The following is a 17,312-nucleotide window of genomic DNA, read 5'->3' as shown; positions in this document are numbered from 1 at the left end:
CCTGAAAGGAGGTTGTAGCGAGGTGGGTGTTGGTCTCTTCTCCCAAGTAACTGGCGAAAGGACGAGAGGAAATGGCCTCAAGTTGCGCCAGGGGAGGTTTAGATTGGACATGAGGAAAAATTTCTTTACTGAAAGAGTGGTTAAACATTGGACCAGGCTGCCTAGGGAAGTGGTTGAGTCACCATCCCTGGAAGTATTTAAAAGACGGGTGGATGAGGCGCTTAGGGACATGGTTTAGTGGGCATGGTGGTGTTGGGTTGACGGTTGGACTCGATGATCTTGGAGGTCTCTTCCAACCTTAATGATTCTATGATTCTATATGCTGTATCCCAAGTCAGGACAGTCTACAGGAATGCTCTCCTCTATTGTAGGTACTAGTAGAGACTGGACTTCAGTTTCCAAGTGAAGCTTTCCTTAACTAAATTCACAACAAAATAACATGGGTAAGTAAAGAGCTACCTGTGAATATTTACACATTCAACTCCTACTTAGAGATTTAACCCCCCAGTGGATTCTCTTTAGACTTCCAAATAAGCATAAATGCATTTCTGAGTCTGACCTTTAATCAAAACATTCAGGATCAGTGTATAAATCACTCAGATGGGATTTTCCTTCTCACGCGCTAAATCACTGCAGCACAACCTAATGCAACCATTCCCTTAATTGCAGCAAAGTCCTTTTGGAATCTCTCCTTTCACTGTATCCACTAAGAAATAAGTTTGTAAGTGTTCCCTTTAAAAAAAAAAAAAACCACCAACTCACAAAACTTCTCTTTTGAAAACTAGCTAGAAGGATTACTGTATTTGTTGTTTTTTTTATTTTGCCTTTTTTTTAAATTACTAGAGCCTTTGTTTCCAGATGAATCTAGCCTCTTCTGTAATTATTTCCATGGAAAGAAGGGTAGCTTTTACTGTATCTATGAAGACTGTCTCTACTATGCTGTCTCTGTAAGGTTAAGAGTGAAGTACAGAGTTGGTACTAAGCTGGTGTCTACACATCCCCTGCTTCTCCCACTGGTGCCTTTGAGAGGTGAAGGATTTTATAATTTCTGTAGAGGAGCTATTTGTCCAATTTAGAGAAGCAATCATTGCTTATCCTCAATTAAAACAGATTCTGTTTCAATCTAGCACCAGTCACAAAAAGTCTTCTCTGGTTGTCTTCCACCATAGCCAGAAAGAGAGAGATGTCTCTTCAAGCAAAGCAAGAAAAACTTAAGCGATCACTACAGACAGTTGTTCCCCACTGGTTTTCATCCGATGGGAACCACAGCTTTTATCTTGCAGTGGTGTGAGTGACTCAGGCTGACAGGAATGGCTTATGCAAGTCTCTGGCAGGGAGAACACAGGATGAACATGTATCCTTTTCCCTATCCTTCCTTGAACCAACAGACATGCTGTAAAGATGTGTGATACCGCATAAGAGTTAGCTGAGCAACTTACATCATACCTAGAAAAAAAGCTGCGTTCCTCTACAGCACTAGGTTTAAATCCTGGCAGGTATCTCAGTCCTTTACCTGCTGAAGTAGGTAATATCTAAGCATCTGTTGACAGCAGAAGGACCTTCAACTCAGACCTGAAATACTGGATGTCCTCCAGCCTCTTCTTTCCCTGTATAATATTGCCCAGTGCACTACTTGCTACTATTTCTCAGGGACCTGATCCTGGAGCTCTTTGAGAGAAGAAAACTTGAAATATTTTATTCCTATTTAGGATCAAACATGTGGACTGTTCACTGTTCAAATCTACACTCCAGACTGCACAGAACAGAACAACCTTATCTCACCTTTTCCCACCCCAGGCTTAAAAGTTAGTGCCCTAGCCCTGAGCTGCAGGATAAAAACAAACATGCGACTATTTGTTATGAAACGGTCACACTTGACCTTGGAGTCAGTCTTACTCTACTTTAAACCCCAAGACAACACTTACTCTGTTCTCTAAGTCAACTGCTCGGTGAGAAACTGCAAGCTGCACAGTCCAAAAAATTCAATTTTGTTCACAGCCTTATTGAATACTTTTTCTGGCTGGCAACGAGTCTTTTCAGAACAGTAGTGTTACAGGAGGAAATTATGTGTGCAGAACTGAGCCTGCATCAGCAGCGTACCCAGGCCCTGGCCGCTGATCTTTCTTCAAAACAGGAATGTCTACTGTTTAGGGAGATGTTTTTAAAAATGATTGCCACCTGGGTGTGTAGTTCTTGTCCTTTGAGAAGGGAAGACTCCCACCAATCTCACTGCAGTTTGGTTGCAGTCCTAATCCAATTTAAAACATATATAAGCAAAATAAAACTTACAACCTAACATTCCCCCACAGTGCCCCTATAATTTGGTTCTGTGCTCAAAATGAAAACAGCTCAAAATAAAAACAAAGTGGTTTTACAGTCACTTTCAGCTCAGCCCAGGTGCTGGCAGTTCTGGACCAATGCCTTGATATGGCAAAAGCCTAGAAAACAGGGGGGAGGTGCAGGCAGCAAATGCACAGACATAAGCTTCATAATAAAGGTTAAATAACATATTTCTCAAAAACTTAAGCAAATATTGCCACTATTTCCCAGAGCTCTCAGCAGCCCCCCTCTTCTTTTTTGAATCAAAGCTCTCTTGCATTCTATACATTGGTTAGGAACATTAATTTAAAAGCTCCCCAAATGTACATGCTGGTGAGCCATCCAGTCACAGTGGGCACTCCCAGAGTGACTCACTCTCCGAAGAGCCGTTCCCACCCTCACCACATGCCTCTTCCTCTCTGCTTTTAAATATCACAGCAAAATTCGTAGCAACCTTGAGGGACCAGAGCAGCTACCTCCGTGCAGAAGCCATGGTCTTTGTACAAGCCCGCACAGGCCTTGTATTTGCAGGTTGAAAGGGGACAGGAGTGAAGGCAGGGACAACTCCCACCCAAAAGATCAGAAGAGAGAAAGAGAGGAATCCTGACTATTGGGATCAGCTGGTACACATCATCCTCACCCAACCATGCGGGATGGAAGAGTTGGAGGAAGAAACACTTGGATGTAAAAGGGGAAAAGGGAAAAAAATATTCTCTCATTTGTTACCCTGACATCTGTGGCTTCAGGTCCAGCTCATGTTTGTGCACGGTCATGTGGTCTCAGCAGCAGCCCAGAGCCTACCCTCGCCCGACTAGCACTGCTGCCTCTGACCTCTGGTTCCCACGGGTGGGATTCATCTCCATGCTGAAAGTCCCCAGGCACAACATACAGCACTGCTGGTGGACAGGGCAGTCAGGTCCACAAGTCCCCCGCTCTGCTCTGACCCAGGCACAGTGGCCTTCGACAGCCCCTCCACTTGTCATCCCACCTGCAGAGCAGTGTTAGAAATTGCCCATGCTGGCATGCTGTGTGGACTGACCTATTTGGAAACAAAAAAGCTCTAAGCCAATACTCATTATTCATGGGGTACTTTGTCAGAAAAACGAAAGAAAGTACTTCCCCCAGAACTTGCAGTGCACCCTTTCTCTGACCTTGCAATAATCTAACACCGGGTTTCCCAATCTGTCAGTCTTTAACCAAGCAAAACACCCAGTAATTTCAAAGGAAGTTCTGCCCACAAAGGAGTCCAAGATTTGGCCTTAAGCTCGGGAGCTAGTGTGTTTTGTTTTGTGGGTTTTTTTCTCCCTCTTTCATGAGCTACAGAAATAAATTAGATGAACACAAGTGAGACGGCATGCCCAGCCAGAGCCAGGCCACTGCTGCGGCCAGATGGGTCTGAGCTGCTCCCCACTGCTGCCTGTGTCATCACTCCTACCATCCCCACAGAGAAGCCAGGCAAAGCCCCTGCAAGGTGGGGAGCAGAGGCGGCAGCAGGGAAAGGCAGAGCTTCACACACTTGGCACACCAGGAAGCTGATTTGCAAGTCTGCACTTGGAGCATCTTCAAAGTATTTTCTCTGTGAATAAATGCAAATCAGCCTCTGGGGATCACCTCTTTCTGGGTTGGTTCTTCACCAGCCTGAATTCCTCCCAGGTGTGGAACAGGGGCTGAGAAAGCCTTTTCCCAAAAGAGTAACATCAGTTTGCTCTTACACAGCATGCAAGGCTGTTACAGCCTAACCCAAGCTAACCCTTCTCTTTTCCCCTTTTCCTAATAGGTCAGAAAGGCTTTTTGGTTTTGTTTTTCAAAAGAGCATGGTCTGGCACTCCTGAGTCCTTCCACCCCACGGCACAAGGGCTCTCAAGCTCTAGGGCAATGTGGGATTTGGCGAGTGAATTGCCACGCCTCCACTCTGCCAGAAACTACAGCAAGGAGCAAACCTTGCCTTGCGCCTGCCCTGTGCTGCATTCAAAGCTCCAAGCCCTAACCTGCCATGGATTTGATTCTCTTCCTCTCTCTGAATTGGGCAGTGACCTGCTTTGCAGGTGTTGCTTGTGCAGCTGCCAGGAAGCCCTGCACCACTCTCCAAGACTGGGCAACACCTCCCCACACAGCTGCTCTCACCAGCCTTTTGAGCAAAGTCTCCCTCAAAACTAACACACAGAAGTAAGATGGGGAGATTCTCCTGCCAGGCCAAGCAAAACAGCAAGCTTTTTTCTACTTGTTTGTAAAACAGCATCTGAGACAACACCTGATGGCTGCCAAAATTTCAGGAAAAAACATTAAGTATCAATAAGCAGGACCTATTATTTTGCTGCAAAAAAGGCAACCAAAGGAAAAAAAGTGGCAACAGTACCCAGAGCCCCCAGCACTTCATGCCAGCACACACAGTTGTCAGGGTGCTCTCTATAACCACCTGCAGATCAGAGGCAATGGGTGCCACATGCATCACCCATGCCTGTACCTCTTCCTCTGCTCTCTACATCCTCTCCAGGTTTGGGTCTTGATACCTTTAAGTGACTTCTGCTCTGGGCAGAAGACAAGGAGAGGAGAAGCAGATGATGCAGAACTCCACTTTGGACACAACCTCTACCCCACCCTGTCGAAATCACATGCACGAAAAAGTCAGGTTCAGTCTCTGGATCTAGTCTCTTCACACTGACACTTCAGTGCCCCGAAACGGTGGGATTCCAGCTTCTGCAACAGGGAGCTTTCCTAGGATTCACACGCGTCTTCCATAAACCCATTGCATCTTCCTGCAAGCGAGTGGAGCGACTTGGGAACTCAGTGCTGATAACTGGCTTTGTACAAGCTAAAAGAGGTCAGCAGGACTTAACAGAGCATTATAGTCCTCTCACACCATTAACTCCACCTGCTCTTTGTTATTTACATCATAATTTGCAAGAAATTGGTGTCTATCTTTCAAGATACCAAGTTCCCAGGCAAACCGCACATTGCTTTTACAGCCAAAGCACAAAGCAGCCATATACCCGACAGCTCCACAGCGGATACGTCCTGGGAGGTACAGAGGCAGCTGGGCAGGCCAGGCAGAGAAACATGGCAAGGGTAAAACACAGATGTGAACTTACTTATTCACTGGATCTCTGTGGTGTAATAAAAACAACTAGAGATGACTCCAAGCTGCCAGAAACAAGTCAAACACGCCCCTGTGACCTAAACAGGACTGTCATGAATAAGGGAGGTCTGGATTTACCAGATAAGTGTTCCATTTTCTAAATAAAAGTTTAATTAGTTAATACCTTGCATGGATTTTATTTTGAGATGTCTTGAGGTTTTTTTCTGAGTCACTAAGGCCTGCACCTGAGCCACAGGGGTTTTCCACCAGAGCAAGTGCACCACTTGCTGTGAACCACTGCTGCTTTAAAGGGCTGCATTACAGAGGTTCAGCCCTGCTCTAGCCGGGAACAGGTACAAGCCAACACACTTTCCAAGACCACCAGCTACTGACCTACACTTCAGAAAGTTACATGCTTATTTCTCAAACCAGCTCAAAATCTGGACTTTAACACACTTGATTGCTGTGCAGCTCTGTTTTCTATTGAGTGTTTAGATCTGGGAAACATGGCTTTGATTAAAAATGGGCAACCCACCAATTGCAGAGAATTTTCACATAACTTCTTGGCAAAAAAAGAGCTGCAACAGTTATTAGCCATTCATCAAAACTTCTGCCTTGTCCCCTGAGGAATTACCTGTTTCCCTCATCTACACCTGAGAATTGGGATGCTCAAGGTTAACAGCATGGCAGCTGCCACAACACAGAGAAACATCGAGAGATCCAGCATTTTACCAATTACAGCTCTTTCCACTGCCTGGTATAAACAGTTGTTTTGTCTCAGCTGATGTCAGGCTCCAGTATCTTTTGCTGCTTCTACCTTTTTCATTTTTTATTTTTTTTAAAAACAAAACCAAAAATCAACATTCTCTTTGACCTAACTTAGTTATGGAGAGGTGGAAAGAAGAGTGACAGGTTGAGACAGTCCACAGAGACCATGGGTCTAATCCTGCTGCGTTTCACATTGATGACAAGAACAGGCAGGGCAGCAGACAGCAGCATATGGCCGGGTTAGCACGCTTTTTTGAGCAGAGGAAACCATGGATAAGTGGCAAAGTTTATTCACTATCCCCTTTCTCAGAACCATTCTCCCAGCGATTATTTTCCAATCATTCAACATCTGGCCCAAAAAAATGGATTTAGTAGGAATTTCACACCAGAAACAAAGACAGAACACAAAACCAAGATCCTACCCTAACGCTACTGAAGGCAATGTCGTATCTGCAAGACCAGGAAAACAGAATGAAGCCACGGCAGCAGAGACCTCAGCTGTCTCAATTCAGTCAGGTCAGTACTTGATTTCTTACAGTACAAAACAATCGTACTTCTTCCCACCTTGTTAGAAATCCCTTTCTAACAAAGGTTTCCAATCTCGTATGCTGCAGTTTTGCACATGCAAAGCCCAGGCACAAAAATGAACCTCAGATTACTCACATTTAAGTTTGGGACATCCACAATGAGTTGCCTGGCCCTGTGTTTCAAGTTCAACAACACACCACACTGACCCAGCCAGGGACCCAGGTTCAGGACTGGCCTTACCCGATGCTCCCTGAAACCCCACAGGCTGGGACTGCCAGCACAGAGGTAACATTGAGGGAGATGGAAAAAGTACAGCAGAACCACCCAACTTCCAGCCCAGGAGCTTTACTCAGGGGATCCCAGTTTCCTGCACCGCATATGCTTGGGGATGAGCTTGCAGCACAGGAGAAAGGTTTATGCAATGACCACCAGAACAAAAGGGTATTTCCCGTGCCTGGGAGAGGCCACAGGGTCTCCATGGACCACAAGAAATATGATCCAAGAGAGCTGAAGCATCTAAATATGCACAACTGTCAAACTGCATTTAGGAATAGCTTTTCATTTCTCTTTATTTTAACTTTGAAATTTTTTAATTTTTTCAAATGGCCACATTAAAAGGGAGAAAACATCTTGTTTTCACTTTCCAGAAGTTCTGCCATGTCGCAAGTGAAACAGTTATATTATTAAATAAGTGTTTGGATGGCCAGGAAAACATCTCAGAGTCTCCATCAGTTCTTCCACAATAGCTATCTACTTTTCACAAAAACTATAAACACGTTTGGAACTGAAATGAGCCTCATTCAGCCAAATTCTTAAAAAAGCAATGGTATATAGCTGGACATGACCTTTTGTAATCTATTAAATGCCTGTTCGTTGTCCACCTGATCTACTCCCTGGCTATTTCATGACAATATGCGGTATTAATATTCTTTACATTTACACACTGCATTCCCTGCACTTCTCCCAATATTCACACACACAAGCATTAACCCACATTAATACCAGCAAGCTAGATGCATTTCAGTGCTGCTGCCTGCAATTAAAGGCTTTAGAATTAACCATGTCCCCCAAATCTAGCCTTAAGTATTTGTGTTATTCCAACCCAATCACATCCCTCTTCAAAGTCATTTGACTTCTTATCCCTGGCACTTGGAGGAACTCAGTCCTCTGTTAGGTACATCAGTTCCCGAAAACTCATCACGGGGGAAACTCTAAGCATGCCTGCAGCATGCAGCAGCCATCGGCAGACCCCATACCAGCCCAACCCCGACAGGCAGCACCAAATCAGCCCAATATATCCCTTCTTCCAAGTCATGCAGTAGCTGCTACTGTTGCCCCCTTCTCTCAGCAGCAGGGAGGGTCAGGGCTCGCCGACACGCTGGGTGAGATGATGGCTGAGCTGCACTTGTCAGCACATGCGCACCACCACAACCCCAGCAACAACACGGGAACACAGAGGTTTAAACCCAACTGCCTAAAGGTTTTCATGCAAAACCTGCTGAGAGGAACTTTTCCAGCATCTCAAATTTGGAAATAGGTGTCACTAGCAATAAATCCTTACCCCCAGCTGAGTCCCCCTGTGTAAGCTCTTACATGTTTTACATGCACAGTAGTTCTCAGCTGAGCATTAAATGAGTGTTTGTGCTCTGGGGTACTGGGCTTTTTTTCCCTTAATAAGTCACAGGTCTTTTCTTAAAAGTTTGCTGGAACACATAAATGTGACATTAGAGATTTTGTAAAACTGCTCCAAAAAACAAGGAATGAAGTTTCAGACAACGTGAAATACTCCAGCTGGAAGAGATATATGACTTGCTTGGATGTTTTCTTATGCTCCTCTGTCTTACGGCACAGTAACAAGCAAGACTATGCTGATAGGGAGTTAAAACAACAGTGAGGTTAATAGAAAGAGATACCACACAACAGAAATATCTGCTCCAATGTAGAAAAAAGGGACAAAATCCACTTTCAGAGACAGCATCCACACAGGCACAGTGAAAAATCGCATAAAAATCCAGCCAAACATTAACATTTATTACTGCTAATTTTGTTAAGAGTGGAAGGCTGGTCCTGCTCCCAAACAAGCCAACAGGAATCCTGCTGCCAGCCTTGGGAGCTGTCACGCCCCTGGAGCATCTCCAAGCTATGCCACATCACAGCCTCAGGTACCTCCATCCTGCCAGGACTTGAACCTTTCAGGCAGTTGAATGCAGCCCTCCAAAACGAGCCTTTTTAAGCTCATAATAAAACTTAGAGACACCATGCACATTCCCGCATTTCTTCCTTTTTGTTGCTTCAGTTTTGTTTTATATCATACATTCCCAGACCTGTCAGAGAGGAGGCACTTTGTCCAGGATGGGCATAAAAATCAAACACCACATTATACTCTAAGAGACACCTAATTTCTCCAGCCACAGAATAAGAAAATAATTTTGGACACAACTAATGCCGATGGCAGAACCACTCCACTTTGGCAGGCTGCAAGACAAAGCACGGACTTTGAGACACCATAGGAGTGGCTGCACCTCCTCTCCCACCAGCAGGGCAGGGGACCTGGGGAGCAGGGTCCCAACACCTTCACCCCGACAAGGACAGCTGCCCAAATACTCGGCTGGCAGGCAGCCATTGCCAGACAGCACTGCAGGATTACATCCTCTGCCAGTGCCCAAGCTGGGTCTGGGACAAAGGAGACGCCCCTCCAACACCGTGGGGCTCCAGGCGCTGCTGAGGAAAACCCCAGACCATAACTCTGCCAATGTGCAGTGAAGCATTGTCCTGTGATAGCTTTTAGGACATATGATGTAGCTAGGAGGCCAAGCCCAGAGCTTACTAAACTTCTGCAAAAAATTTTTCGTCTTAGTAAAACTGTTTGGCTTATCGCTGCTGTTTTATTTTCTTTCCATTGATGAACAACCCATTTAAACATCTGAAAATTACTTTGCCAGATTTTTTTTTTCTTTTTTTATAATCATTTTAGCATTTGGCAAATTCTCTTGCTCTGAGAAGGCTTTCTAAACATCCGATATCCATATGGCTGTAACAGAGACATTTATATCCTAATTCATTAACCATGGATATTAAGGATTTCAGCCTAGACTGGCATCTTTGCTGCTGCCACCAAGCCATCGGTGGGATCACACGAAGTTGTATCATTTTTACATTTAAACTGTAAGGTTGTAAAAATGATACAACTTCAGTGAAATTTTCCACTAAGAAGCATCAACTTCAGTCATGTAACTACAGCTACTTTGACAGTTACCTGTTCCTTTCACAACATCCTTAAGATGTCTCCCTGACCCACCTAAGAGGGAACACCTGACTGGGGTTTTTTTTTGGGGGGGTGGGCACAGGAGGAAGGGTGTGTTTAAAAGCCTGATGTTACCTCTGGGAATTTGAGAGCCTCTTACTCGAGGAATGCAATACAGACCTGGCTTGGCGCTTGTGACAGAGCCCTAAAAAACAAGCAGATCTAATGAATTGCTCAGCATTTCATGCAGTGGCCCCGTGACTCTGCGATCACCACGGGCACAGCACGCTCCAAACCAAAGCAAACTGCAACATGGGCTCTACTCAACCCTTGCAAACCAGTATCCTTTCTACAAGGATACAGACTCTTTGAAACAGGTGAAAAGAAACTTCCTTCTCTGCATGCATTTTTGCATGTAAACGATCGCCTTTACTTCAGACCCATAGAGCTGGGTGGCTCGTCCCTTCCCTCCCCCTTGGCACATTGCTGAATCACCTTGTGGCTCAAAAGCTACCAGGTACGACGTTCACAGGGGTACGCACACAGGTACATTCCCCAAACCATAAGGCGGCAGGAAAGGGTAACAACTACACCAGGATTTACTATACCACAGCAGTGCCTATGCCAACTCTTCTATTACACATCCAAACCTCTGTACCAGAAACCTCACCTGTGGTAGCCCTAATAAAACACATGGCAGTTCTTTGCAAGTCGCTATCCCCCTCTGCACGCAGTGCTTTTATAACAATGCAGAGAGAACCCAAGAGTAAAAGCACAAACAACAAAAACAAGCAAGAAACATTCACCATCAAATAATACCCCTATTCAGAGTCAAGTTTCCTGGAACTGAAGGTAAGAAAGCAGTTGTCCCATTCATAACACATGCTTCTGTGCAAGTTACCGTTGCCCAAATTTCCATTTAATGTTAATTGTACATGTTGCATGCATCTAGTACTTAATAAAATATAAACACACTTATATTCCACATTCTCCCCTCCTGTTATTACATATGACATAGTTTATCACTTCCGAGCTTCAGGGAGACTCAGAAGCATGTGCACAGCCAGCAGGGACTGCAAGAAGCCATCTAGAACCACTTCCACATCCTTCATGGGAACATTTCATACCACAGACAAGAAAAAAAAAAAAACAGACTTCTTTTTTCCAGCTCTCTTGATTTGCGTTATCACACTTATTTTTCGCATCCCTCTTTGTTGTCTTGAATTCTTTTACGTTCTCTCCCCGCACCTTCCTACTCCTTCCTCCCTCTGGATGACCCTCCATCTCCAGGCTTTCCCTATCGCTATTCACCATTATTTTCTTGACTCAGTCCATAATTCACTCTCTTCCCCTCTACTCTCATGCACGCAGGCACATGCAGCAGCACCATTCACCCTCCCCTTCACACACACACAGGCTGCACTGCCTGTTGTCTCAGTGTAGGATCAGTGACAGGAGGGCAGGCTCCTGGTAGCTGCAAGCCACCAGGATGCTGCTAATTCACACATACCCCAGCATCTCCCACTGCAGCTCTTCTTCCACCTTCCCCAGTGAACACACACCTCCCTTACCTGACCCCGTTTTGGTGGGATTTCTTGCATTTCAGCTAAAAAAGCGTGACCACTCTCAAATCAGTTTCAGCAACGTATTTTCCAGCTGTAATTGGGAGATTAGCAAAACTGAACTCTTAAGTACATGACCTGTTTGAACACTTCAGGAGACCACACCATGTAAGTTTATTTCTATTTAGATGTTTGCCTATTAAAGGCTCAAATCTGGTGGAAAAGAAATCATTTTTCACAGGACAGCCTCAACTGCAAAAGCTGAAGGATCTCAGCTGCTTATCAAGGTGAATGGATTTCTAGGCCCAGATAAAGAGAAATACAAATTCCCGGACAATAAATCTTTGCTTATTTCCAAAACCAGTACAATGTATCAACCATTACCTCTACTTTGATGGAAATAGGAAAGCTCTAGTATTTCACAAAGAAAGCTTCAGGAAATCATAAGACAGAAAACACCACTTTAGCAAATATCTCAAGTGTTCTGGTCACCAACTGCAAGCTCACCTAAATTTCATTCAGATTTTCAAATTTAATCTTTAAGCAATGCAGCTTCTAGGGACTTACCACTGTTATGTGTCTTAATTTTGATCTCACTTATATATAGACCCTTCCGTCACATCAACCTGCACACACAAAATAAACACGAACATACAACTCTGAACTCACAAGCATATTGTAGGGCCCAAAAGCCAATCCTGCAATGCCAGCAGGATTTCTCAATGCAAAGAAACGGATTTGCATGGATGACTATGTACATAAAGGGCAGAAAGGGCCCAGATGGGTCTAGGGATTTCTTCCCTTCACTCTACCTACCAGGCCAAAGGCTTTTCAACAGGATGTTATCAGCAGCATTTCTTGGTGATGCTCCAAAAAACGTGTGCTGTAACTACTAGGTGGCCTTCTGGAAAGATCCAGGAGCTCTCAAAAGTCAAGCCTACTTGCTAGGGTAAGAACGGGCTTTTGCTAGACAGATGACTACAGTTACTAACAGAATCCAGACTCTGTGTCTCATTCTAAGACATCAACCGACCCCTGCTTTGCTCAGTAAACCTCCTACAGGGTACTGAGAAAGGGGCCATTTCCCTCAGGGTGGAGAAGGGTCAGACAAAGGTGCCTGTGGAAGACAAGAAAGGTGACAGCTCTCTGACAGGACTCCTTGTTTCCCACTGAGTACCACCACGTGGTACGAACTTGCTATGTTCTGCGTATCAGACATGAGAGAGACAGAAGTGACATGGCAGCAAGGGGCGGGGAAGACACTTGATGTGCAGAGATGGGGAAAAGCACCTTCACAAAGGGCACTGCACAGGGGTGTCAAAGTACACCACCAAGATTGCAAAGTTGCTCGTCTCTCTCTAGACTTTGCACAGGCAGGAAACAATCCACATTCCCCCTGCCTCCCTAATCTCATGGTGCCTTTTCCAGCTCCTCTTTAGTTCAAGATAGTGAGACAATTAAGTCACTTCTTGCACTGGATCCCACCACCCTGACCAAGATGAGCAGACAGCCCTTGTTGGGCAACAGCTGTAGCACAGCACGGGCTGCCGGGAGCGCAAGATTGCCGCCTGCACCCCTCTGTTGACTCTCCTTCCATTTCTGACAACACACCAGCAGAACTACAGGACCTACAGAGAGATCTTGTTCAAAAACAAAAATCAGCATGACTGTTCAACACAATGACATTTCCCTTCCTGGTAGATGACAAGCCATAGGTCTTCAGTCAGTCCCACAAGGACTGCTTTGACTTGGATGAGCATGCCAAAAATCTAATTTTTGCCTTAAACTCTCTTTTTTAATGCCTAGACATCAGACTGACAAATTCTGCAAAGAGAATTTAAGCCAGCATCTGAGCTGATGACTTTCCAACACCCACAAATGCCTTGTTGACACCTCAGGATGCACATTCAATTTAAAACATCCCTGAAACACAACTTTGACAATTCACCTCATCACATACGAAAGCTCAGCTGAGAACAGTTATGAAAGTGAGTGAAAGTACTTTTTTTATTACCTCTCTTCTCAGCAGCTGCCACTAAACCAAGCACATTTACTAAACTGTCAGTACCTTGACAAGGGACAGACAAGGGGTCTCAGAAGGTTGAGGATGAAGCAGTTTGGGCAGGAGTTGCATAGGAAGCAGTTACAAGGGAATGAAGTATCACAGCTTTACCCAATCCAACTGCAGGCTGCTGCCAAAGGAACGGTCTCAGCCTTGCAGAGCCCTCTGTCTGCACCCTCTCCCTTGGGTCAGCTCCAGCCACGTCATCGACTAGGATGAACCGGAGCAGCTCACCAATCCAGCCCAAAACAACCCTCTCTCTCCCATTCCTTCTCTGCACGCTTCATCTTCTGTAAGATCAGTGAGCACATGTGGCTGCAACATGCTGGTGGGAAGTGGCAGGGTGCTACCTCTCAACTGTGTAACTGGGTGTAGGGCAGATGCAACGTGCTCCTTTTGCAGCACTGTCATCTTCAGTCATATTAAACCAACTGCATTGGAAGGGCATTTTCCTTCTCTCTACAGATGCACTGAAGCCTGCCAGAAGAAAGGGGAGGATGGAGAAGGTGAGGCAGTAAAGCCGAGCTGCCAGCACAGCAGTGCTCAGAGCCGTTTATACCAGAATGGGCAGAGACGGCTGTCAGTCCCCTAGACCTGCCGGGCTGCACACTGGTTGGCTCCCCTGGAGCCTCGCCGATGCTCAGACCCTGCACATCCTCCATCGTGTATGTATCTGCCCCAGACCAGCGGTTCCTCCTGAAGCAGAGCAGTGAGGTGTGGGAGAACAGACAGGGATGGCTAGCACAAGCGCAGTTAGGGGAACACTCAGACAAACTGACCCACAAACAGAATGAAGGCAGGGTAGAGTTGCTGCTCCTCCAAACAGGACTGGTTAGTCACTTGACCTCAGTTTCAAAATAACACAATGCTCAATTTTTCAAAGTTTTCTTTTTTTGGGGGAGAGCACAGTATACAGTAAAATTACCAGTGTCCTCATATAAGCATTTACTCACTAGACAATTGAGTTCACCTAATTAAGGTGCACTAAACCATCTCCTCTGTTCCCTCTACCTTGTTAGACTATTGGTTCAACACTTCTGTTCTCCATGGGCATCACAGAACACCCCACAACTGCCTTCAGAGTGAGACACCAGACACCAGTGCTAAGGGAGTGAACGCATAAGCAAAGACTTCAGCTGTAGTATGTGCAAGCTGCTACGCAAATCAATGCATTTCTCCTTGCTTCCCATTATTAACCTTATTTAAGACCCCCTCAGGTAAGTCGAACTGAATAGCAGATTTCTCCCCATCCTGTTCTTGCTTTCCTTGTCTCTGACCCATCAGCCTGCAGTCATCGCTGCCAACCCCTCATGTACTTGCTCAGCTGAAGCTCAGCATTCGCCTCCATGGGTGATCTGAACCAGAAGTGCAGGATCAAGCCCACCAGGATTTATCAAAACCTCAACAACTCACAGAAATCAACTTTCTCTTTTAAAGCACCCCAGTTTTCTGGGTTTCATCTGCTTGCAGGGTGAAAGTCACAGCAGCGCTTCTTTGTGCTGCTACAACAAATACCTGCAGGGCAGCTGGTATGTACACTCTCTAGGCATAAAGGCGCAAGCTTACTGCTGATCCTACATAGGATGCATATGCCGAGGTTTAGGGCATGCTGCAACACGTTGCTACAGAATATACCTGCAAGTAGTGACACTCACAACAGGCAAATTCTTATAAATAAGAAAAACCCACTCACAACACAGACTCCCCTGGGGCTGCTCCTGGAGTCCCTGAGGGCACACCCAGCTTCCCTGGCCACTGGAAACCCCTCTCGGAGGCTCAGGACAGCTGTAACTTGTTTCTTACTCTGAATACATCTTATTTCTCAATCTCTCACTGTATACCACAGAAATTTTGAAGGCAACATTTCTTGCAACTAGTGTGTTAACAAACCCTCCCATCCAGCTTCTGCACCTACTCATAAGTGCACTGTTATTGTCCTCAGCTGGTGAGGAGTACCACACCAGATGCCAGACCCTGCAAAAGATGCCATGGATGACCATCTGTAGAGCTGTCTTATCAGCCCTACATGGGCTGGAGGGAGGCAGTAAGCACTGCAGTCAGCTTCCTTCGTCTGGGCACAAGAGCTTGTAGAAACTATGCCACTGCAGTTCACAGAAAGGTTTTCCTTGTAGGAGAGGGTACTGCTCGCTCAGCTACCTCTGCTGATCAGCCCAGGTCTGTCTCACTACAAGCATCTCGCAGACACTTACAAGGAGCCCTGCAACTCCTCCCCTTCCATGCAGAGCACACTAATGCTGTGCCAAAAGCAGTCTGAATCCTCATGTTTAAATCAGCGACCAAGGTAACGCACGTCTCCATCTTCAGCCATGCTCATGTCTGTCGGAAATCACACACCACCAGGGAGCCTCTACCCTGCGCCCAGGCAGCATACAAAGGCACAACAGATAACTGTCCCCTCAAAGGCCACGGATGAGGGCTGGCTTATCCACAGCCCGTTGTCTTCCTAGGCCCCTTTCTCCCTCCTCTGCCGGGAGCTCCTACGTGAGAGCCCTCACTCCTCGTTCAAGCAGGGAATGAACTGCTCCTGAGGGCTGCCCAGGTCTGGCAGTAGCCTGACTCATCCGCAGTCCCCAGTGCAGGAGAAACAGGGCAGTATTTGCATGCTCCAGGATCATCTTTCAAAGGCTTTTTGGCCTTTTCCACCCAGTACAAAGTAAGAAAGACAGGGGAACTTAATACGAACTAGTATGACTACGAAATGCGTTCACTCAGTTCAAGAAGTTACTTTTGTTCTATAAAGCAGCAACAGAAATTCAGGAAATGATTTACCCTCTGCAAGGACAGAGGGCTCTCCTCTCCCCGAAACCCCCCCTCCCAGCCTTGCATGCTGACTGGACCCTGTGAGGCCTCGCAGGGCAGAAACAATACCGGGGCTCCCACGGGCACTCTGAACTAGCACAAAGATTTTATTGAACAAGACACTAAAAATTGCTTCATCAGCCATGCTCATCATCTATAAAAGTTATCACAGACAGCCCAAGAGCACAATCACAAATGCCACAGCCTCAGGGATGCTGGAGGTTATCGGTGAAGCTTCAGCAGCCCAAGAGGAAAGGAGACAAACAAGAGCCACTGTAAGCCCCAACAGCATGAACAGCTTCTGTAACACCTCAGACAAGTCTCCCATCCACACATGGAAGGGGAAGCACCACATCCTGGTAAACCGCGTAAGGAATAGACGGGAGAGAGATCAAACACCAGGAACGAGCCTACGGTACAAGCACTTCTGACACCAGTTAGACAGACAGCATTTGCGGTGATACAAGACTTCAGCAGGTACCTGGTCCAGAGCAGCCCTGGGCATCACATGCTCGCCTTCTCCACAGCCAAACCCACCCAGCTCCGGGCAGGCCCCGCACACCACCACCCTTCAGCCGCACGCACCCCACCCCGGCGGCTCACTCACCAAAGTACTCCTTCTTCATGTGCATCTCCAGCTCCTTCTCCAGCTCCAGTGTCAGCGCCTCCAGCCGCCTCTCCGCCTGGCTGGGGCCGCTCTCCCGGCACGGCGTCACCTGGTAGGGGAGCTTGAATTTGGGAGCCGAAGCGGAGCCTTTAGTCGGGCTGTAGGTGTAGGGGGGCGCCGCCTCGGGGGCGGCGGCCGGGTGCTGCTGGTCGTGTCGCGGTGGGGACTGGGCATGAATCTTGTGGTAGACATCCCCCAGGTCGGGCACGGCGCCGTCCTCCTGTAGGCCGGGCCCCAGCAGGGAGGAGCGGGGCGAGGGCAGCTGC

General features: G+C 46.5%; 1 protein-coding gene across 1 annotated transcript in view; it reads right to left on the bottom strand.

The window, feature by feature from the left end:
- WTIP (Wilms tumor 1 interacting protein) overlaps nucleotides 1-17,312 on the bottom strand; it is a 92,286-nt gene that overhangs the window by 64,760 nt on the left and 10,214 nt on the right. The window contains exon 2 of the mRNA XM_009320316.1: nucleotides 16,987-17,308. Within this exon, the coding sequence (XP_009318591.1) occupies nucleotides 16,987-17,308 (322 nt within the window). The remainder of the gene's footprint in view (nucleotides 1-16,986; nucleotides 17,309-17,312) is intronic.

This window comes from Pygoscelis adeliae, unplaced genomic scaffold (assembly GCF_000699105.1).
Source record: "Pygoscelis adeliae isolate BGI_AS28 unplaced genomic scaffold, ASM69910v1 Scaffold62, whole genome shotgun sequence".
Classification (NCBI taxonomy): Eukaryota; Metazoa; Chordata; class Aves; order Sphenisciformes; family Spheniscidae; genus Pygoscelis; species Pygoscelis adeliae.
The sequence above is the reverse complement of the archived record's forward strand: the minus strand, read 5'-3'. Positions and strand labels throughout refer to the sequence as shown.